The sequence below is a fragment of the Rhipicephalus microplus genome, chromosome 6 (assembly GCF_043290135.1).
Source record: "Rhipicephalus microplus isolate Deutch F79 chromosome 6, USDA_Rmic, whole genome shotgun sequence".
Lineage (NCBI taxonomy): Eukaryota > Metazoa > Arthropoda > Arachnida > Ixodida > Ixodidae > Rhipicephalus > Rhipicephalus microplus.
The window spans coordinates 55746042-55769917 of NC_134705.1; the positions used below are offsets into that span (position 1 = coordinate 55746042).

The 23876-nt window shown below is 45.7% G+C and overlaps 1 protein-coding gene across 1 annotated transcript; it reads left to right on the plus strand.

Moving 5' to 3' along the window:
* Positions 1-10903: 10903 nt before the first annotated feature.
* Positions 10904-23394, plus strand: LOC119167643 (cystatin-2). The gene is made up of 4 exons (XM_037419153.2): positions 10904-11056; positions 18721-18942; positions 21864-21968; positions 23191-23394. The coding sequence occupies exons 2-4, from the start codon at positions 18727-18729 to the stop codon at positions 23290-23292; spliced, it is 423 nt and encodes a 140-aa protein (XP_037275050.2). The 5' UTR covers positions 10904-11056; positions 18721-18726; the 3' UTR covers positions 23293-23394.
* Positions 23395-23876: the final 482 nt, after the last annotated feature.

Genomic DNA, 23876 nt, shown 5'->3' on the forward strand with positions numbered 1-23876 from the left:
TTGGTCACCGCGGCAAGAGCAGACCCTGAGCCGACCGCCAAGCCAACCGACGTACCACCAGGCGTCCACAGCAGCACCATGGACATCGTCGCAAGAAGGGAGGCTCAGACGTCCACCACTCCGAAGAACAGACGCGTGGCGCACAATCGATCGACGTCCACTATGCTTCAACTGCGGAGGTGCAGGTCATATTGCCCGTCATTGCTGGCACCGCAATGATTCGTTCCGCCCACTTCGAACATGGTCTGACGATCGACGTGTGAACGAAGAATACATACCCCGCCGGGAGGACGCCTCTTTCCATGGAGCTCGTTCTCACTTTTACGAATACCGTACTTCTGACGAGGAGGCAATACCTACCTGCCAGCCAGGTTTGGGACGTCAATCCCGCTCTCCTTCTCCCGCTCATTCACCTTCGTCACACCGACGTACCTCCGCGGACCTTAACGCAAGAAGGTCACCCAGCCCGCGACGGGGAAACTGAGGGCGGCGACCTCCGGGGGTAAGGTTGCAGGCCATGAAGATGACGACGAAAAGCCCCCATTACACGACGCTGTAAATTCGACAAGACGTGAGAGCGACGACATTGTGACCGCTGACCTGAGTGTTTTTCTTGACGGCCAGAAAGTAACAGCCTTAGTCGACACCGGTGCCGACTTTTCTATCATCAGTCAGGACCTCGCCATGCGCCTCAAGAAAGTGAAGACACCGTGGACAGGCCCTCAAATAAGGACGGCAGGTGGTCAGTTATTGATGCCCTCTGGAAGATGCACAGCGAGAATGGACATAGGAGGTTCTTCTTTTGTTGCGTCGTTCGTCGTTCTCGCCGCATGCTGCAAGGATCTAATTATTGGTATGGACTTCTTACGAGAGTACGGCGCCGTCATCAATATCCCAGACAGTTTGATTACATTCCGCAACAGTTCGGGCGCACCTGATTGTACACAGGCGCGACCGAATCAATTGCGTCTAACTGATGACGATGTGGTTCTCCCTCCACGGTCATGCACGCTTGTTTCTGTGGCAGCCGCTGTCCAGTTTGACGGCGAAGGAGTAGCAGACCGAATAAGATCGCTCCTCTTCACACACGGCATTTCCGTCGCAAGAGGTATCGTCAGTGTCGCCGCTGGACGCACGGACTTGCTTCTGACAAATTTTAGTGATGAGCGCCGGCACCTTCCAAAAGGCATGGCCGTCGCTTACTTCGACGATATCACAGACGCAGAAGGCTGCTTGGCAGTAGTCGACGAGGCACCAAAACTTGATTCGACACCAGTTCTTGACGTTAGCACTACCTTGCCTAAGAACGAGCGAAAGAGGCTTCTTCAGCTACTGGCCGAATTCAAAGACTGCTTTTCGACAACATCAAGAGTTGGCCGCTCGCCTCTAACCAAGCATCGGATAATTACCGAGGACATGGCAAGACCAATTCACCAAAACCCCTATCGCGTGGCTGCAAAAGAACGCGAAGTGATACAAGAGCAAGTCGACAATATGCTAGAAGATGACGTCATTCAGCCCTCAAAAAGCCCCTGGGCGTCACCTGTAGTCCTCGTTAAAAAAAAAGATGGCAGCCTGCGCTTCTGTGTAGATTACCGAAAACTCAATCAGGTGACAAAGAGAGATGTGTATCCACTTCCTCGTATAGATGACTCTCTCGACAGACTTCGACATGCTCGTTACTTGTCATCGATGGACTTAAGGAGTGGGTATTGGCAAATCGAGGTAGACCCAAGAGACCACGAGAAGACTGCTTTTGTGACACCAGATGGCTTATATGAATTTAAAGTCTTGCCCTTTGGTTTATGTTCAGCGCCTGCTACCTTTCAAAGACTTATGGATACCGTACTTTCTGGGTTGAAGTGGAAAACCTGCTTGGTCTACCTTGATGATGTCGTAGTTTTCGCCGCAACATTTGACCAGCATCTTGAAAGACTTGAGGCAGTTTTACAAGCCATACGGTCTGCGGGCTTGACGTTGAAGCCTGAAAAATGCCACTTTTGCTATGAAGAGCTGCAATTTCTTGGCCACGTTGTCAGTCACGCAGGCGTTCGTCCTGATCCTGAAAAGATCGCAGCTGTTGCACAGTTCCCAGTGCCGACTGATAAGAAGGCTGTCCGACGATTCCTCGGACTATGTGCGTATTATAGGCGATTCATCGCGGACTTCGCACGCATCGCATCACCGTTGACCCGCCTCACGAGAGAAGACGTTGCTTTCCAATGGAGCAACGAAGAAGAAGCTGCTTTTAAGAATCTCCGCCAGCGACTACAGACGCCTCCAGTGCTTGCCCACTTTGATGAGAAAGCCCCAACGATGCTACACACGGATGCCAGCAATATTGGTTTGGGAGCTGTGCTTGTGCAGCTGCAAGAGGGCACAGAAAGAGTAATTGCCTATGCAAGCCGAACACTAACACGCGCTGAGACTAATTACTCGACGACTGAAAAGGAATGCCTCGCCGTGGTATGGGCGGTCACGAAATTTCGCCCGTATATATACGGCCGCCCTTTCAAAGTCATCAGCGACCACCACTCACTGTGTTGGTTGACAATTCTTAAAGATCCTACAGGGAGATTAGCGCGTTGGAGTCTCAGGCTGCAGGAGTATGACATGACTGTCGTACACAAGTCAGGAAAGCGCCACATGGACGCCGACTGTCTATCCCGCTCACCCATTGAATCGGCAACTCTATCCGATGAGGAGGAAACAGCATTTCTCGGTGTGCTTGACTCAACCGCTTTTACACAGCAACAACGTGGCGACCCTGAGTTACTTGCCCTAATTAATTACCTGGAGGGGAGATTTCAGAAGGCACCAACTGTTTTCGTAAGAGCGCTGTCATCATTTTGCTTACGGAGCGGAGTACTATACAAAAGAAACTTCTCTTCGACAGGATCTGCGTATTTGCTCGTCATCCCAGCAGCCCTTCGCTCCGAAGTACTCGAAGCATGCCACAACGAGGTGACTTCAGGCCACTTAGGTTACACAAGAACGTTGGCCAGAGTACGGCAGCGCTACTTCTGGCCAAGACTGACCGTTGCCGTAAAACACCATGTTCGTACTTGCCTCGACTGCCAGCGACGGAAGTCACCACCGACTAAACCAGCTGGCCTCCTGCAGCCCGTGCAGGTCCCAAGAACACCATTCGACCAGATTGGCATGGATATTTTGGGCCCACTTCCTACTTCTACTGCTGGGAACCGCTGGGTTATTGTCGCGACTGATTACCTTACCCGTTATGCTGAAACAAAGGCTATCCAGAGAGGTACAGCAGCGGAGGTGGCACAATTTTTCATCGAGAACGTTGTCCTGCGGCATGGTACACCAAGCGTCGTAATCACAGACAGAGGAACCGCATTTACGGCAGCTCTTTTGGAACAAGTCCTCATGCTGAGTGGAACAACCCATCGCAAGACCACCGCCTACCACCCGCAAACGAATGGGCTTACAGAGCGTCTGAACAAAATAATTAAAGACATGCTTTCAATGTACGTAGACGTCGAACACAAAAACTGGGACGAAATCTTGCCATATATCACGTTTGCATACAACACTGCCAAGCAAGAAACAACCCAGATGACCCCGTTCAGCCTAATTCATGGAAGGGAAGTACGAACCATGTTAGATGCGATGCTAGCGCACGAATGCGACGACATCGAACCAGACGCCGAGATGTTTACAGAACGAGCGGAAGAAGCAAGGCAACTAGCACGCCTGCGAATCCAGCAACAACAAGAATACGACGCGAGCCGCTACAATTCTCGCCGCAGAACAGTCGTTTACCAGACCGGCGACAGAGTATGGGTTTGGACGCCCATACGGAAACGAGGACTCTTTGAAAAGCTCCTAAGGAGATACTTTGGCCCATATCTAGTACTGCGACGACTGAGTGATGTTACGTACGAAGTCGTCCCCGACAGTTCATATAGTACGAGGGTTCGCCAGCACCGTCCTGAACTAGTTCACGTTGTGCGCATGAAGCCTTATGAAAGGTAGTGACTGCGCAAGACACTTCTTAAAGAACAGACAAAAAAAACTGCACTACTGGTTTAGCATCGGGGCGACGCTCATCAAGAGGGGGGGGCAAATGACGCGTGTGTACTGGTGGACCAAAACAACAATAAGGGGATTTGGCGGACACCAGGTAGTGGAGCTCTGGCTGATTGAAGATAAAGAAGGCGATCTTGCTGTTCGGCTGCTGAGAGTCGCTGTGTGAACGTTTATACGTTTATCAGCCTTTGGTTCGCGCTGCACCGCGACAATATATATATATATATATATATATATATATATATATATATATATATATATATATATATATATATATATAGATAGATAGATAGATAGATAGATAGATAGATAGATAGATAGATAGATATATAGTGGGAGTAATAATTCAATAAGCCAGTTAGTCTTCGTGAAGGTATGAGATATGGCACAACGGGAGCGTTGTCAACAAGGATAAATATATTTTTCTACTGTTGGGAATTAAATATATTTATCCTTCTTGACAACGTTCCCGTTGTGCCATATATATATATATATTTATATATATATATATATATATATATATATACTAAAAAGCGGAGGACGGGCCCAACAAAACTTTTTATTTTTCCTACGTTTCAGCCAGGGACCGGCCTTCCCCAGGGAAAACAGGATACAAAAATGCGTTTTTCTTAAATAGGCATGGTATATCAAGGGCACCTGACACGTGAACTATCACTATCACACACTATCTACTGTGACGGAGCGAGTAATGAACAGCAGAGAATGTCAAAGCAATGTCAAATAAAGATTATGAGAATGCATGAACGGTGTGTAAATCAAGTAGATCCCATGGATTGCAGTTTAAAAAGAACAGTAATATCTACAAACAAAACTATCAAACCCATACAGGAAATCACAGGCACAAAAAAGACGAAAAATTATAGCAGGAAACGTTGAAATGGAACAAGATGTGTTAACAAGATTGGGTAGATGCGATGTGCAGGCTTTTCAGAAAAGCTTCTTTTTAGTTTCAGGGGCCCATACCACGTGCTTAGGCGGCTGACTGACACTACATACGAAACTGTTCCTGATGATCCATCAACATTTTCTACTCTGTTGTCCTGCGACGTCGTCCACGTATCAAGGCTCAAGCGTTGCCACACTACTTCTGCTGTGGCCCCGTATGCTCACTGAGTCGGCGCTTTTGCCACCTAGGGTTATGTTACGTGGTTTCGGCTGACGGTAACAGCGCATAATGGGACATAGCCTAAAAGGGCGCCTCAGACTGCAGGTGAAGAGGTTGACGTTGTTGTTGATCTGTGTTGTGGCTACGAACTGTCCACTGTTATTTCCACGTAACAATATTATTAATAGTGATACATGAGGTTTTACGTGTTGAACCACGATATGGTTATGAAGTATACTTTAGAGAAGTACTCTTGAAATTTTGACCAACTAACGTTGTTTATTGAATGGATATAGCGCAGCACACAGGCAATAATTTAGCAGTTCACCTCCACCGAGATGCGTTCGCCACGGCCGGGATGCGATTCTCGGTTATTGCGTCGGCAGTTGAACAACACACGCGTGATACCACCATGGCAAATAAGCTCAATACTTGATAATTCAGGCATCTCATATCACGTACATGGCTTCGTGGTCTTATCGCAGCATAGGAGAAGGCTTTCTGGTATTTCCTTAGGCAATATCCATTGTAGGATATTGCCTAAGCGTGACATCGTGCCACTAGATGCTTCAGTAGCCACGTGACATAAAAATTGCATTCTATGTCGTATGAACTGATGAACGGCTATGTAAGCGATGATGAGAGCACAGTCGTGGCGATGAGCACTGGCGACCATTGTCCGGTACCAATACTTTACCATTGAACTACACCAGTGCCTCCCTCCATTAAAATTTTCTCTGCCTTCTTCGTGTCAGGAAGAGAACAGCGTTTGCATGTGCAGTAAAGCAGTTCAGAACTGTAAACTAACAAGCAGGTGTCACCCAATACGAATCACGTAACGAATTGGTCGTTATGTGCTCAAACTCTCTACAAAAGCCTGACGTCGAATTATCCCTCGTCGTCAGCCACAGCGCCGATTAAAAAAACATAATGCCTTACAATTGTGTAGAAAGTACCATGCTTTTCGGAAAGACAGAAGAATAATGGCATAGTAGACGCCTATCACGGTGCAAAAATTATGTAAACATATGTGGTAGAGGTATCCATACAAGGTAGATGAAGAAATTGCTTAATAGCGCTAATGACAGGAGGGAATAGAAGAGACGAGAACAGACGCTCTGTTGTCCTTTCTTCTATTCTCTCCTGTCGTTTGCATTGTTAAATAACTTCTTCGTCTAAAATGCAGCACCAAACAGCCCATTGAAGCACTTTGTTAGAGACATGCAAGAGTATATATATATATACATGCAATGGTGGCCCCAAGAGCGCTGAAGAAATTATAAAAAAGCAGCTCTTCCAGCTGTCACTGTAACTGTGCCCAGACTGAGGTGCAAAGATTGCGCCTCACCACTCAAAATGTTTGGATGACCTGATGCTGGTCCGGTAACCTTGCAGGAAATTTTTAATGATATTTTTCCCTCCGGCCTCCCATTATGGCTCCTACCCAGAGGAGGGGATTTGCTCAGTAGAGAATGAGTTTTCTATATTGTGACATTGGTAGCGGTCATGCAGTAATAAAATATGTAAGGCGCGCATACAATAGCAAGAGATTTGTTTCACCACACAAATATATTCCTGAACTCAAATAAAACATCCCCGTGACTGTACCGCTGAGTAGTGGCCCCAAAAGAAAGAAAATCAGGTTGTGCTGCGCATTACGCGCACAACCTGACGGTTCAATTTGATGTGATACATTCATGTATGTATTACGTTCAATTAAATTAGATGCATTGTGTTACTATTATTATTTTACTGCATTCTGAACTGTGTGTTGGCGGAATTTCTTGGGCCTAGTATATTAATATATCCCCAGTGTGTTATATATGTATGCTACCCAAGCCTGCTTATGGCTTTATTTGGAAACAAGCTCAAACGCGGTGAATATATAAGTTGTTCGTGTTACATTCGAACGGAACACTTGGAGATCGCACACATTATATGGGATGTGCCGAACTGTTTGCGTCTTGTATTGAGCCGGTTTAGAACATTTGAAACCATTCCAAAACGTTGTGCTTGTTTAGGCGTGGCTTTATTGTAGTCTTGTTTGGTGGCAGCCAATCCTTTGCTTAAGAATGAAGCTGTTTATATCACTGCTCCGAGCATGAGCGCTAAAAACGTACTGCCGGACAGTCGAATCACTCAAAGGTCGTATTGGTACTCACAACACAACAATGGCACATTGCTTGATTTTGCAGCACACACTTTACGGTCGAGCAGTATTGATAAGAGCAATAAGAACAGCAACGCCGTCTTAGCCAAGTGAAATGCATTCGCTAGGCTTTAAACGTTTCAAATGAGACTTTTGAATTCATCTGATATTGTACATACATATCTAAATGCTAATGTGAACTACGGCCTTCTAACCTACTTAACGTAGCTGTCCATCTATTTTTCTTTTCGGCCTTACTTACACTTGCAATGCTTAGTGGTGTTTATTGGCACAAGGGCCAGATGTGGTTAAAGAGCGCCAGAGCGATGATAATGAACTGTGCGATATGCAGTATGAATAAAACAGATGTGAGATGGCTGTAAATGGGCCTAAAACAGTCGCTGTATGTGCGTAAAACATACATATAGTAAAGTTATGGCAATGACAAATGATGTGTGCTAAGGAGACATAAAATGCTTTAACATGATACCTATATGAAATAAAAACTTGGCGTGGAGCACCAGTGCTTCGGCAGATCCCTTAAAACAAGAGCATGGAGGCCTGGGCTCATTGAAAGCTGCTATCACAGCGGTATCGTCTAGACAGAGGATGCGCTATGAACTTGTTGGGCTAAAAACATTCTTTTAGAAAGCCAAGGACTGATTTTGCGTCGAAAAGCGGCTCTTCGCCGAGAAACGTAATAGGATGTAGAGGAAGATGATAGCGGTATGCTAAAGCAAAATACTTCTTTCTCTCTCTTTCAGCTTCCGGACACTCCAGGAGGACGGTTAGCCTCTCGCCCCATCTACCACAAGTGGGAGGTTCATCGTCAGTCAGAAGAAAGCTATGGGTACCATAAGTGTGTCCTTTTCTGAGGCGACAAAATAGGACATCATTTCGCCGTATTCCTATAGCGGAGGGCCAGTAACTCAACCGCGGTTTAATCAAGTGAAGCTTACTATTTATTTCTTTGTCCCACAAGCTTTGTCAGTGGCTTCGCAGTTTCTTGCGTAGGAAGGGTTTTAGATCTGTGGCAGGGACAGTAGTGGTAGGGTTGATAGCGCGCAATGTACTTGACGTAGCCATTTGGTCACCTAACACATTGCCCGCGATGCTTCCATGGCCAGGTACCCAGCAAATAGTAACATGCTGGTTGGACATATACGCTGTACACAGAACGGAATACAGCTCAATTATTACCGGATTTCTCCATCTGAAAAGGAATCTTAATGCATTCACGACGCCTAACGAGTCTGTGAATATAATTGATTTTTGTATATTTGATTTTCGTATACGCTTCACAGCCGACAATATTGCATAACCTTCAGCCGTAAATATTCTGGTTTCTGGGTGCAGTACACCAGATTCCGAGAAGGATGATCCGACGGTTGCATAAGCCACCCCTGCATGCGACTTAGAAGCGTCGGTATAAAACTCTATGCATGAGTAGTTTGATTGGAGTTGTCGGAAATGCATTTTATTATGTGCTTCTGGTGCGTGTTTAGTGATCTCGGCAAATGAAGTGTTACAATGTATAAGCTGCCACTGCCACGGCTGTAAATGTTTTGTTGTGGGCATAGCACAAAGTTCTAGCAGCGGAACAACCATTTCCTCACTTAAGTTTCTCACGCGCAAAGAGAACGGCTTTCTCGCTGCGGGTCGAATACGGAAGAGGGTGGCAGCGGTCATATCGTTTATAGCTGAATAAAAAGGATGCTTTATGTTTGCGCGTACCTTTAAAAATTAAGCGAAACTGCTATAGGATCGTGCAGGTGAAGTGACCACTGATTCGACTCTACATAGAGACTCTGGATAGGACTTGTCCTGGAAGCACCGGTTGCAAGTCGCATACCCAGATGGTGAACGGGGCCTAGGATTTTCAAATCTAGGTCTAGGATTTTCACCACTGGCAATGTGGCACTTCCTTTTGACAACCATATTTCTGCAAGTCATCAGCCACCGCTTACCCTCCTTTATCTTCGTTTGTTCTTTTCCCGGAAAACGTCTCTCCTTTAGACTGAAGTGACCATATTTGTCCCACTGCCTTCTCCTTCTGCTCCGCCCCAGCTTTTGCAGCTTCCCTCGCCTCCTGTTTTTTTTTTTATTGCAAGAGGAGATACGAAGCATATTTATTCATTCACTTATTTATATATTTATTACTTTATTTATTTATTTATTTATTTCGATAACTCTCAGAACACATAAAGGCGTTACAGAGGTTGTGAGTAATACAACCAAAATGCAGTAAAAGTAGAACATAAAAATACAAGTCAGTCAGAACACATGTTTAACAACAAAACGTTATTTAAGGCACATAAGATAATCTCTCAGTGCTGTTTTGAATGATGATGCGTCTTCAATACACGAGATGGAGGAGGGAAGGCGGTTCCACTCAGCACTGATTTTCGGCAGAAAGGAGTCGGAAAAAACATTAGTGTGATAGAGAGGAGTGAAAACTTTATGCTCATGATCAAGACGAGACGATATGTATGACGGTCGTGATATGAGCTCCCGTTCATTTAATTGTTCAAGTGAAGAAATTTTCGGCAAAAGGCATAAACGAGAAACTTTCCTTCTAAGCTGCAAATCAAGTAGTCCGAGATCTCATTTCATTAATGAAACGCTAGCTGTGTGGGAATAGTTTGACATCATGAAATGTGCTGATTGATTTTGAACGTACTCAATAATGGATTTTAATGTTTTTAGACCGGGGTCGCAAACAGAAGACGCATACTCGAGTTTAGGTCTTATGAGTGTTTTGTGAAGTAACAATTTTAAATGGCATGGGACATTGGAAAAATTTCTGCGTATGTACCCGAGTGATTTATTGGCGTTGTTAGTAATGTATTGAATGTGTGTAAGCCAAGAAAGGTTATTTGTTATGTGAATTCCGATATACTTATACGAGGTTACGTATTCAAGGTGGACGTTATTGATAGCATAGCTGAGAGGAATGGATGCATCAGAGTGACGTTAAACAATCATAATGTTTGCATTTCGTGGGATTTATTAACATTAGCCATTGTGAACATCAGCCATATACACACAAACGTTGTAGAAAGTCTTGAAGAAGACGATTCTGTTTGTCGGAACGTTGGTTCTAGCCCAATCTTTGTTTACCAAATTTTGGCGTGAGAGAGGCGTGTGGCTGGGCCAGTAGGCTGACATGGAAGTGGTGCGTATTAGCGCAAATAAACTTACTTTTCGATAATTAGTGCCACCCTCCTACTTCTCATAATAAGCACCTCCTCGTGAAAAAAGCATAACAATGAAGCACGGAGATCTAATTTTTAGCGGCTGACCCAAGTTAAAATAGAAACAATAATTCGAGTGAGATTAAGCTTCGAAGCTCCATTGAGGGCTTTTACCTGGCAAAACAAATTCTTCTGTTTAGCACAGCTGCACAGTGTACATGGCAACGAGCGGCGCCCGCATTCTTTAAGTGCTTGCAGCAGCCAGGTCAGCCAACATTTCTATACTCCTCTTTTTTTATTTTCTCAGAGCTATCCAAAGAAAATGCGTCGAGACACTCTGGGCTATCTTTGGGAGGCACTCGAAGACGACACCATTCCCAGAATCATAGTCGGGCTCTCCACAGCAGCTCACCCCACAATCTTTCCAGTCTCTTGACCGGAGGTTCTTAGCGACACATCAGGACTTCTGCCGGTTGCTTTTTAAGCTGAACAAGAGCGCACTTGCTTTCGGCTGGCATCCCTGAAGTTCGCAAAGTAAGTTCGAACGCACTTTGTCGGCCCGATGGGATTACCTACCGGCATATGTATTCACGCTGAAGAATCATCGCTTTGGACTAATGTATATGTACAGTTTTTCCACCATAAAATTTTAGCAAGAGGGACGCAAAATAACATAGACCATGGTGATTCGAATGTAATAAGTGCGTTGTCCTCGGCAATCACCTCTCGGCGCACCTCGTTAGGCACAATGGTCAGATAAAGCTATAAAGCTGTTTAAAGCAGCTTTTCGCTCTTGTCACGGTAATTTAAAGATTACATGATTAGTAGAATATGCCAAAATACATCATTTGATTTGTCACCTCACGTTACCAAATGAAAACAGTTCATATAATCTTCATTTATTTCTCACTACTGTAGTTATTGTCATGAAACGCACAGATTGCTTTTTGCAGTTGATTGGTCTGCATTTGTGTGCAGAAACCTCAATACAGGTAGAAAACGCGGAGATAAATTATATAGGTGATTACGGCAGCATTCCTGCAAAACGTTTTCCATGCACTACTATTAATCGAAGTTTACTGCATGTTACGTTAGTTCAATCTTCAAACACGCACCTCCGCCTTTTATTGCCTTTCTATGGATGATCGTGATCAGGCAGCAGAATACCATTAAACTTTTATCGCATTTCAATTTCCTTACCATCGTTCATATCACCTATACTTGCTATTAGAAACAGAAACTCACAAAAACACAGCCTCGTTGACATCACTATGGATGTAATTGCGTGATGTAAGCTCACGGCCGCGGTTACTAGCCCGACATCTTAAGTCTTCTTCAGAATGCTACATTTGTCGAAAAGGTTTGGTGTGTGTTTTCGGCACATATTTATCATATTCTCCGCTGTTTATAAACTAAATATAAGAGCGCAATAAACAAAATTACGAAACTATTCTTAAGTCAATAGCAAAATTTAAATAATGCATGAGAGCTGAGAAGCTTATTTCGCATAGTTTATGGTTTGTGTAGCCAACAAATATTAATAATAATAATAATATTAATAATAATAATAAACATTGATAAAAAATACAAAGAAATGGGCTGTTTTTGTCCCAAAGACTTGTGCGACTTGGCCCGGTAGAGCCGGTTACAGTGATGTGGTTATAAGGTCATGATGATGATAATAATAATAGTAGTTATAGTAACTATAATAAAAACCTACGTTGTGTCCACCTTGATAGAAATAACCCTTGCAGCGACAGCCAACATGCTTACTTCGGCTCGTGTTTACTTCCTTGAATGGTTGCACATTTCTAATTATTTTAAACCTATCTAAACCACACCGTTGTCGGTTACATGTTCAGAGTCTTGGCGTCAACTGCGCCTCTCTAACTGGCCATTGATTACCTGTCTTTCACACGACGTAACTCACTCACGTCTACTTTCCTCCCCCCCCCCCCCGCATTTTCACTAGGGTGTAACGAATCCTTGTTTATTCTGTGACCGACCCTACTCGTTTCTCATTTGTTCGTATTACACCCATTGTCTTTCGTTTCACGCCATTTAGATGGGTTATTGTCTGTGGGAACGACTTTTATATATACAGTGCATGCCTCCGTACGTCTCGGCTGGCAAGGTGAAATGGCTATATATTGGAAGATAAATCGCACAAAATCATGCTATTCGCATCTCTTCAAGCACACAGAGAAAATCGAAACCGGGCTGCGTTCTGTTGCTGTTCGAATATGCAGCCATTTCGTGCAGTTCACTGTTTCTAATGTTTCGCTCTTAAGTGTATTGTAACGGGGTTTATTTGCAGCGCAGAACGCAGAAAACGAAGCAGTCAGCAGCGTCCGGCCAAGCGCAGCAAGCACGAGCTTATGCTGATGGCGATGCCCCTGATGCGCCGAGAAATGCCGCTGAAGCTCCTCTTCTTCACTACAATCGCCCTCCGCACAAAAAGACGCCATCCTGGCGGATTAGGGAGAAGAAACGACTAATGGGTCGTAATATGGCTTGAAACGAGAGACGTGGACAGTGTCGCGGCCGCGGTAGCGTAGGTCTGTGGATGGGATGATGGGCTCCACGATGTAGTTGACGAGTGACGTTTGCTCTACAACGCGGTATGGCCCGATGTATTTGGGAAGAAGTTTTGCGGAGCGGCCAGGCGCGGTAGCAGGTGCACGAAGCCATACTAATGAACCAGGTGGAAAGTTTGGAGCCGAACGGTCCCCATTCTGGCGGGATTGCTGCTGCCACTGGTCCTCGGTAGAAAAGGAGCGGGCAAGCTGGCGGCATTCTTCAGCATGTCGGGCAGCTTCGGACAGAGTTGTACTTTTGGACTCATAAGGTTTATATGGAAGAATAGTGTCTACTGTATTTGAAGGTTCTCGTCAGTACAAAAGAAAGTATGGCGAAAACCCAGTAGTAGCTTGTACGGCAGTATTATACGCGTAGGTGACGAACGGGAGAACTTGGTCCCAATTTGAATGATCAGAGGCGACGTACATCGACAGCATACTGACAAGAGTACGGTTGAAGCGCTCCGTCATGCCATTTGTTTGAGGGTGGTACGCTGTACTTGTGCGGTGCACGATTCGGCATTCGTTGAGTAATGCCTTCAAGGCGTCAGAAAGGAAGGCATGGCCTCTGTCACTTAAGAGCTCGCGAGGGGCACCATGACGCAGAATGAAACGTTGCAACAGAAACGTTCCAACGTCACGGGCTGTGGCAGTCGGCAGCGCGGCTGTTTCGGCATAGCGTGTCAGATGGTCGATCGCAACGATAATCCAGCGATTACCAGCTAGAGTTGATGGTAGTGGTCCGTAAATGTCAATGCCGACGCGATCAAAAGGTCGACTAGGACAAGGAAGAGGTTGTGACGGGTAGACTTGCCCGGGAGGTAACTTTTGTCGTTGGCACTGAGCACACGAGCGAATGAACTTTCGCACGTAGTTATACACGCCACGCCAATAATATCTGAGTCGAAGCCTAGCGTATGTCTTGAAGAGGCCTGCGTGGGCGCACTGTGGGTCCGCGTGATAAGCTTCGCAGATGGCAGCTCGAAGATGGCGGGGTATCACAAGGAGACACTTGCGACCGTCAGAAAGGTAGTTGCGTCGATAAAGAAGATCATCCCTTAGGCAAAAGTTGCTAGCCTGGCGCCGGAGAGCGCGAGACGGCGAAGGAGTGAGAGGATCAGAAAGAATGCTTATGAGGCCACTGATCCAGGGATCCTTTCGTTGTTCCACCGTCATGTTGCGCAAGGCGGATGACGCAAGTGCAGGCTCGAGGGAAGAGAGGCAAACACCTTCATCCGTTATGGGTGAGCGAGAAAGGGCGTCGGCGTCCGTGTGCTTACGACCAGATCTGTAAATAACGCGGATGTCGTATTCCTGAAGTTTGAGCGCCCAGTGAGCAAGTCGTCCGGAAGGGTCTTTAAGTGTGGATAGCCAACAAAGGGCGTGGTGGTCAGTGACGACGTCGAATGCGTGACCATACAGGTAGGGGCGAAATTTTCCAAGGGCCGAAATAATAGCTAAACACTCTTTCTCGGTCACGGAGTAGTTAGCCTCGGCTTTCGTCAAAGTACGGCTTGCGTAGGCGACGACATATTCATCAAACCCTGCCTTTCGTTGCGCGAGCACAGCGCCAAGTCCAACACCGCTGGCATCAGTATGAACCTCCGTGGGAGCGGCAGGATCGTAGTGGCGGAGGATGGGTGGTGAAGTTAGCAGGTGGCGTAATTTGGTAAATGCATCGTCGCATGCTGGTGACTAGGTGGAAAGGTCCTTGTCGCCGCTAAGAAGGTCCGTAAGGGGCGCACATATGGAAGCAAAATTTCTAATAAAGCGTCGGAAGTATGACGACAAGCTGACAAAACTTCTAAGTTCCTTCAAGTTCTTTGGCTTCGGAAAATCGGCGACTGCTCGAAGCTTGGCGGGGTCGGGAAGTATGCCGTCCCGCGATACGACGTGGCCAAGAATGGTGAGCTGCCGAGCACCAAAACGACACTTCTTGAGGTTGAGTTGAAGGCCGGCGTCGGTGAGACGTGTGAGGACGTGCTCGAGACGATTTAAATGGGTGTCGAAATTGGTGGAAACGACAACTACGTCATCGAGGTAGCATAAACATGTGTTCCATTTGAGGCCTCTTTAAATAGCGTCCATCATTCTTTCAAAAGTGGCTGGAGCGTTACAAAGGCCGAAAGGCATAACGGTAAATTCGTATAACCCATCAGGTGTGACAAATGCTGTTTTCGGTCGGTCAGATGCTTCCATAGGAACTTGCCAGTATCCAGACCGTAAATCCAGCGAAGAGAAGTATTCTGCTCCCTGCAAACAGTCAAGGGCGTCGTCTATTCGAGGTAACGGGTAAACGTCCTTGCGGGTGATCTTGTTTAAACGTCGATAGTTCACACAGAACCGAATGGAGCCGTCCTTCTTCTTAACAAGAACGACCGGTGACGCCCAGGGACTGTTAGAAGGCTGTACAATACCCCGCTGGAGCGTGTCAGCAACCTGGTCGTCAATAACATGGCGCTCCGACGCTGAGACTCGGTAGGGGCGCTGCCGTAGAGGCGTATGGCTTCCTGTGTCAATCTTGTGAGATATGTTCGATGTGCGACTGAGGCCAGAAGCGTGGCTGTCAAAAAAAGTACGAAACTTTTGCAGCAGGTTCAAGAACTGGCTTCGTTCTGAAGAAGACGTTGCGACATCGATGGAGCGGTGGAAAGCGTCAAGGAGTGACTGGTCAACAACAGAGTCAGAAATGAGTGCGCTGAGGTCCGTAAAAAGTAAACTAGATGGAGCGTCAAAAATGTGACGGGCGTCGATCGTATGCACGTTACCGAGACATTCACCATAGAATAAAGGTAAAGGCCCTTCTAGCGTATTATACACGAGCGTCTTCGTGACGCCATGGTGGAGAGTAAGGAGAGCAATGGGTAGTGGAGAACATTTGTGTTGAATGAACAGGGCAGAGGGCGTAAATAAAACATCACCGTCGGAAATAGCGTCACACGACACAGTCACCAGCAGAGAAGAGCGCGGTGGTACGGTGGTGTCGTCGGAAACAAACAGTTTATAACACGGCAGGGAGGCTTCGACAGCGTCAACATCAGGAAGTGCAGATAGCTCAAGTTCAGCGCGACAGCAGTCAATGACGGCATTATTATTCGCAAGGAAGTCCCAGCCGAGTATCATGTCATGGGAACACGAGGGCAGCACTACGAATTCGACGATATACACAATCCCTTCGATGACGACTCGTGTGGTGCAGGCTGTGAGAGGTGTTACACTTTCTGCGTTAGCCGTTCTAAGAGAGAGGCCGGATAATGGCGTCAGAACTTTGCGGAGTTTGCGGCACAGGTTGATGGACAGGACGGATAGAGCGGCTCCGGTGTCAACAAGCGCCATGACGACGATACCATCGACTGACACTTCAATGACGTTAGCTGGACAGGGGCGAGGACTTGTGCATGGCGACGGGGACGCATGATGATGGATGGTAGCGCAGACAACGAACACGGACAAGAGAAGGCACATAGACACAACACCTGCCTTCTCTTGTCCGTGTTCGTTGTCTGCGCTACCATCCATCATCATGCAACCATACCAACAAGCCCAAATCGCCACCCTCATTGACGGGGACGCAGTTCGTGCCTTGGGAACTGCGGCCGTTAGTTTTCCTGGTCGGTGGGTCCGGAACAGCGACGCATAGGGGAAAGCGAACGTCGACGTGGAGATGGGGAGCGGCGGGTCGGGCCGTGTGGACGATCAGAAGGAAAGGAAGAGGAAGGAGGGCTTGAAGGCGTAGACGAAAACTGAGAGTCGAAAGAGGGCATTCGTCGAATGTTCTGGGCAGCCTGGCGACGACGACAATAACGTGCCACGTGGCCAACACCACCGCAAGCAAAACATAGGGGACGGTTGTCGTAGGTCCGCCATCGGTCGGAGTAGACTCCGACTTGCGGCTGGGGGGCAGAAAACTGCGGCCGAGGTGGTATCGGCATAGGCGACGGTGAATAGGTCGATGGTGAATAGGTCGGCGGTGAATAGGTCGGCGGTGAATAGGTCGGCGGCGAAAAGGGCGGCGGTGAATACATAGGCGCTGGCTGGAACGCAGGCTGTCGAGGTCGAGCAACGGCTTCGGCGTACGTGAGAGGTGCGGCGACTGGGGGAGGTTCACGGGCGGGAGGAAGAACTTGTGCGACCTGGTCTTGAATGAAGTCGCGGAGTGTAGACGGCAATCTGCGTGGTTGATCGGGTACACAGGACATCAAAGAGAGCTGACGAGCGACCTCAGCGCAGATGAACTCTTGGATCTTGGAGAGAAGAGGGGCATGGACTTCTCCTATGCCAAGGGTGGAAAGGCTGGACGAAGAGTCGTCGAGCACCGAGGGACGTCGGGTGGAAAGACGTTGCCTGCGCAACTCGTGAAAACTCTGGCATAACTCGGTCAGTTCTAGAACAGTGCGAGGACTCTTAGAAAGCAACATTTGGAAAGCATCGTCCTCAATGCCCTTCAGGATATGCTTGATCTTAAGCTCTTCGGACATTGACTCGTTCACTCGCTTGCAAAGGTCCAGAACGTCCTCAATATAGCTTGTGAATTTCTCACCAAGCTGCTGGGACCGAGTATGTAAGCGTTGTTCGGCACGGCGTTTACGTACCTCAGGCCGCCCGAAAACTTGTGTGAGGCTCGTTTTGAAGACCGACCATGTAGGGAGTTCCGCTTCGTGGTTTATAAACCACAGCTTGGCCACGTCCGACAGGTAGAAAGAGACGTAGGCCAACTTGGCGGTGTCATCCCATTTGTTGTGAGTACTCACTCGCTCGTACATTGAAATCCAGTCGTCAACGTTCTTGTCTTCTGTGCATGAGAAAACAGGGGGATCTCGCTGACGCAGAGAACCGGCGCAGAGAACAGTAGGCGGTGCCGGTGGAGGAGTTGGAGCGGCGCTTGCGTCGGTAGGCATAATGGATGGTAGAATGCGATTCCGAAGCTCCAGGGTGATCGAAACCCAGCAGAATCCACCACTTGTAACGGGGTTTATTTGCAGCGCAGAACGCAGAAAGCGAAGCAGTCAGCATCGTCCGGCCAAGCGCAGCAAGCACGAGCTTATGCTGATGGCGATGCCCCTGATGCGCCGAGAAATGCCGCTGAAGCTCCTCTTCTTCACTACAGTATCGACATATTTAAATGAGACAGGGCGATGCACTAGCCCCACCACTGACTGGCGGCGGATTTTTTTCTACACGCTTCAGTGAATTTACTCTCTGTCTCTCCTTTTTTTTCTTTCATTCACTTCCCTCTGTCTCATCTTTCTGTCTCCTTCTATCAGCCCCTAGTGTAGGGTAGCCAACCGGATGTCTTTCTGGTTAACCTCCCTGCTTCTCCCTATTGTTGCTTCCTTCCCCCCCTAAAGAATTTATGCGCATTTCCCAGTAACTGGCTTACTCTCATCCGAAATAGGCAAGAGCCACCCACCTGTGAACAATAACTATACTGTCTAAAAGAGAACAGCGTATGGTGCGATGGTTTCCGACAATAAAATGGTGAATTCATACAATTCAATTGCAAGGCTCGAACATTTTACGAATGCGAGCATGCCAAGTGTGGAATTTAGGACAGCCAGTTGTGTTCCAATAAAAAGTGCCCTTCAGAGTCTCGTTGGCCTTAGCCTATAAAACTTGCAGGGGACCATGGCTTCTTTGAGAATCACCCCGTGTGGCGTCGCAGTCCTGATTGTCATCTGCTTCATCGGTGTCGCTCAGTCAGCGCTTGTTGGCGGGTGGCATCGACAGAGCGTTGGCGACAACGCCATGTTTGAGGAGCTGGCGCACTTTGCGATATCAAGACAAGTTGGTGACCGGGAGTACTTCGACACTGTGCTCGAACTGGTCGATGTAGAGACTCAGGTACGTATAAACTGCAGGGACGTAAGTGGTGCAGAATAAAAGATAGAACTTTATTTTGCGCGCTTGCTGATACATGTATTTTTGTTCTTGTTATTGTTCAAAGCTGACCAACAATACGGTGGCTTAACTAGGAAAATTATATAAGTAAGACAGCAATTCAGTATCAATATAGTTGAATGCAATTGTGCTATACGATCTCACAATTTACTGGGTTCCCAGCGATACCGAACGCCATAAGGGACAATTCTGACTACGCATGGCAATATAACATGCCTCTCCTGAGCCTAACACATAAGCCATTCACCTCCACGATGGCTGTGGCGTTCAGCAATCAAAATTACTTATTGAAATATCTAATATATGAGTTGACGCGAAGACGAATGTCCCTGGTATAAAAGGGAACATCCCGATATGTAGAATAAATACTGGTTTCACTCTTTACTCTCTGAGCATGGCAGAATTATATGCAATAATTTTAAGACACACGCAATTTCTTCTTTTTAGTGAACGGTTTTATTATAAAGAGTAAGAGTAAAATTGAGTAGAACCGTTAGGCTTGTTACAAAAGAGATTTATTAATTTTAAAAAACACTTCAATTTCACGTGAGAAGCTTGCTAAGCACTCTCGGCTGAGGCATCATCAAAATTGTTTGCACTAGAAGAGACAGTCCCAGCAATATCTAAGTGTTTGCTGGTTTATTTTTCCTTTGATGGAAACAGTGCGAAAAATTTATGTCACAAAAAGATGTTTGTTAAATACGTATTTTGTGTTTTTTTGTAAACGTCTTTAGCTCCATTTCTGTACCACGTGCTATGCAGTTTTTGTCCAAAAATATTTTTAAATCCTTATAAAATAGTGTGAACTCAGAGGTTGTGACTTCGCTTTTTCTTCACAGACTGACCCTAAGAGCGTACTCGTGCCACCTGGGATGACACTTTGAAAGAGACCACTTGTCATAAAGAAATTAATGTATGTGCGATAAGCGTCAGTATCCGGAAGTCACTTTCTACATGTGATGCCACGGAGAAGCAATAAACACAAGCCAGCCACCTTCTAAAAATAAGGAACATCAACACAGTTCAAATAATCTTGAGCATTTTGGAAACATTAGAAAAAGGGACGCTTAGTGGACTTAACGTCAATAATTTACATCCTTACTGCACTTCCGATTATAATAGAATGTTACGGACTTGATTCAATGAATATAAACGTCCTTGAGCTAATAAAAACTAGCGCATTCATGAAGTTGAATGTTCTTGAATTTTTAAAATATATGAAAATAACGGTATATCTAGGCTCTGAAAGGAACAGTGGGGTTGTGATTGTCTCCGAAAGAGGTTTCTTTTTTATGTTGACATGCTGATCTAAATATATGGAGATCTTGATTTCTTCCTTCTGCTTTTTTTTTCTGCAGTCAACGTACGATATGTGTAGCTCTAAGGTAAAAGTAGCGTTAAGTGTACTCGACAGTTTTTAGATCATTGACTCCACACTGACAGTTAGGACCGACCAGCGCCTTCTGCACAATCAAATACGAACCTCTTGGCTTTTAGACATAGCGGAGCTAAAGAACCTTTACTGCGCAGAAACTTGTCGAAGAGGTCACCATAAGCCCTGACATTTTGCGAAAAACGCGCTGCCCTCCTGCAGTCATTTTCTTGTCTTTCTCAATATGGTAACAATGTGATTGATTGATTGATTTGTGGGGTTTAACGTCCCAAAACCACTATTTGATTATGAGAGACGCCGTAGTGGTGGGCTCCAGAAATTTGACCAGCTGGGGTTCTTTAACGTGCACCCAAATCTGAGTACACGGGCCTACAACATTTCCGCCTCCATCGGAAATGCAGCCGCCACAGCCGGGATTCGATCCCGCGACCGGCGGGTCAGTAGCCGAGTACCTTAGCCACTAGACCACCGTGGCGGGGCTATGGTAACAATGTGTCACTGCTAAATTCGCTGCCGGTTCTCGATTCTTAGTTGGGAATCGACAGCATGTAGTCGCTGTAGATGTATTTTTGAAGTAATGCTTACCAGACATCGTTGGGCATGCAATACCATTGAAGTTCTACTGCATCGATGACTTAATTATAACAACAGTGTTGCGACGTCTTAAATCAACGTCCGTATCAAACATTATGGCAGCCCCACCGCGTTGGTCTAGTAGCTTAGGTACTCGGCTGCTAACCCGCAGGTCGCGGGATCAAATCCCGGCTGTGGCAGCTGCGTTTCCGATGAAGGCGGAAATGTTGTAAGCCCGTGTGCTCAGATTTCAGTGCAGGTTAAAGAACCCCAGGTGGCCGAAATTTCCGGAGTCCTCCACTATGGCGTCTCTCATAATTATATGGTGGTTTTGGGTCGTTAAACCCCACATATCAATCAAACATTACGGCATGTGCATAGAATTCTGCTATGGGAATAAATGCGTAAGTTGTAGGTGTCATTAGTTGACCCAAAGTATTTGCATTCCTCACATCGTTGATGGCGCAACAACATAATACTACTGCACCAATGACGTCATTGTAACATTGGCGTTAAAACGTATTGAATAAGCGTCAGTATTATCAATTATTACAGGGGTAGAATATCAAGCTGTGTAAATAAATGCGTAGCTTCTCAGCGTGATTTGCAGACACAAAACAGTACCAGAAGAGCGGAGGGGCCACAAATTAATTTTGATCGTGGAAGATATTGTCGGATGCCTTGCGAACACAGTATGAGCTTCCATGCACAAGGGCGTCTTATATAGCCTGGCCTTTCATGTAGGCCTAAACTGATTTAGGTAGTATTTTGTGCTTGATTGAGGTACTTCATTAAGGGCACGTACAGTATCGTCGCTGCATATGTAAGAAGTATGTGCCAACACTGAGAAATATCACAGATAAAACCTGCCTACTTCCTCGACTTCATGGTGACACAGGTTGTGGCCGGAACAAACTACCGAATCAAGTTCAAGGTGGGCGAATCCACATGCAGGGTAACAGAAACATACACCAAGGAGGCCTGTGTTCCACAATCTAGAGAGGTGGGTAATCCTGCTGAAACCCTGAAGCATAATAATTCCAATATATTTAAAAAAATCATCATATTCAGGAAGGCAGTTCTACAGACTAAGATGACGATATAAAGAATCGATCAAACGATTACATGGTGATAATTAGCATACCTTGAGAAAAAAATGTAATTTATGCCATATATCAATTTTTAACCTCTAGCAGGTCTTCGTAGACTTGCAAATCAGTTTACGGTACATATGGCTTCTAACCCGCTTTATTTGAAGTAACATACAATATGGAAACTTATAGTTCCTAAAGTAAATTCTTCTCGTTCAATATCTTTTTTCACTGAAAACTGGTGTTGCACATTTGAAGTTCTGACGCAGCAACTTGACAGCGGCGAACGTAACTCCTTTAGGCATCATAACTTTTGAGATGTGTGTAATCAATATTCGCGCTAATGAACTTTCGCGGTAATCGCTGGAAAACTTAACGTGCCAAATGCTGTTTGCACTTATTTGTGTTTATTCACGTACAGTTGAGTATAGTCAAATGCGTTTTAATATCACGGTCTGGCGGTAAAAAGGGTTACATGAGTCACCTGACATCTTTGAACATCACGGAAAAACCTATAGTAACTTGCCAAGAAGCGAATGCAACTGTGCATTAATTGCTTTTGTATATCAAAGAGATCGCAAAAATTATGTCGTTGCATACGTAGGTAAAGAAACATCAGATATCTTATGTGGGAGATAACAGACACGTAACTGCCATTTCAAAACATGTGAACTGATTCTTGCTGTTATCAAAAAATGAAGCCTTTAAGAAACAACACTCATAATAGATCGTCAAACTAACAGGCCAAAAAATGAATATGAACTCGCATGTAATCATTGGAAAATTAGTGAAACAGAGGCTGCATACTGGACACCAATGCGCACATTATCACAAAAATACAGAGCAATGGTGAATGTTTGTGCGTTAAAGAAGTAGGAACTGATTATAGGAACCCGGAAATCAAAATGATAGCCTCCGTATTTAAATACTGTTCCAAACACAAGCCTTTTGTGCCAGAATAGCTTTAACACAGCTATCCTGTCCATATTTATAGAACGACATCATAGAAACTTTTATTCTGGTCCAACTAAATATAAAATTATCTGCCCAAACAAAACATACACTCACCTTGTGTTTGTGGCCCTAGTTCTTTGACTTGGTTTTTCTCTTTCAATTTGTATTTTTTTTCTGCAGACGGTCAAGGATACCTGTACAGCAGTTATATACGACGTACCTTGGCTGAATGAACGATCTGTGTCTTCTTTCACCTGCGAAGGAAGCAGCACATCTACCTAAAGAAGAGCATCATACGACATTTTGACAAATAGGTGCAGATATTGTGTTAGTGTGTTTATTTCTACATATTCTAATGCGAATATAGGGAAATATGTAGGCAGACTCGCTGTGGTGGTCTATTGGTTAAGGCACTCGGCTGCTGACGCAGGTCACGTGATCCTATCCCGGCTGTGGCGGCTACATTTTCGATGCAGGCGAAAATGCTGTTAGCCCATGTGCTCAGACTCGGGTGCACATAAAGAAACCAAGGTGGTCGATATTTCCAGAGCCCTTCACTACGGCGTCTCTCACAGTGATATGGTGGTTTTGTGGTTTTGGGACGTTAAACCCCAAATATCTATCAATCAGTCGTGACAAAGCGTAACCAGTTCTTGAATAAATTGATTTTGCTTCACAGCGACATTAGTCAAATATTGGTAGGTTTTCTGCTTGAATACGTACATGGCTTGTTATAAAGGATGACCATTACAATTCCATTGCTTTCAACGAAATAACTCTTTATATACGCGTTCAGGTAAGCAAAAGCTTCAGTAGCACCTAAGCACAATGCAGTTTATCTAAACATAAAAAACGTCTAATTTCAC

What these genes read in the sequence shown, in the direction of transcription:
- LOC119167643 (XM_037419153.2), top strand. Translation starts at nt 18,727, where the DNA reads ATGGCTTCTTTGAGAATCACCCCGTGTGGCGTCGCAGTCCTGATTGTC. An exon ending in TGGTCGATGTAGAGACTCAG is followed by an intron (nt 18,943 to 21,863) that starts GTACGTATAAAC and finishes ATGGTGACACAG; the next exon opens with GTTGTGGCCGGAACAAACTA. An exon ending in GTGTTCCACAATCTAGAGAG is followed by an intron (nt 21,969 to 23,190) that starts GTGGGTAATCCT and finishes TTTTTTCTGCAG; the next exon opens with ACGGTCAAGGATACCTGTAC.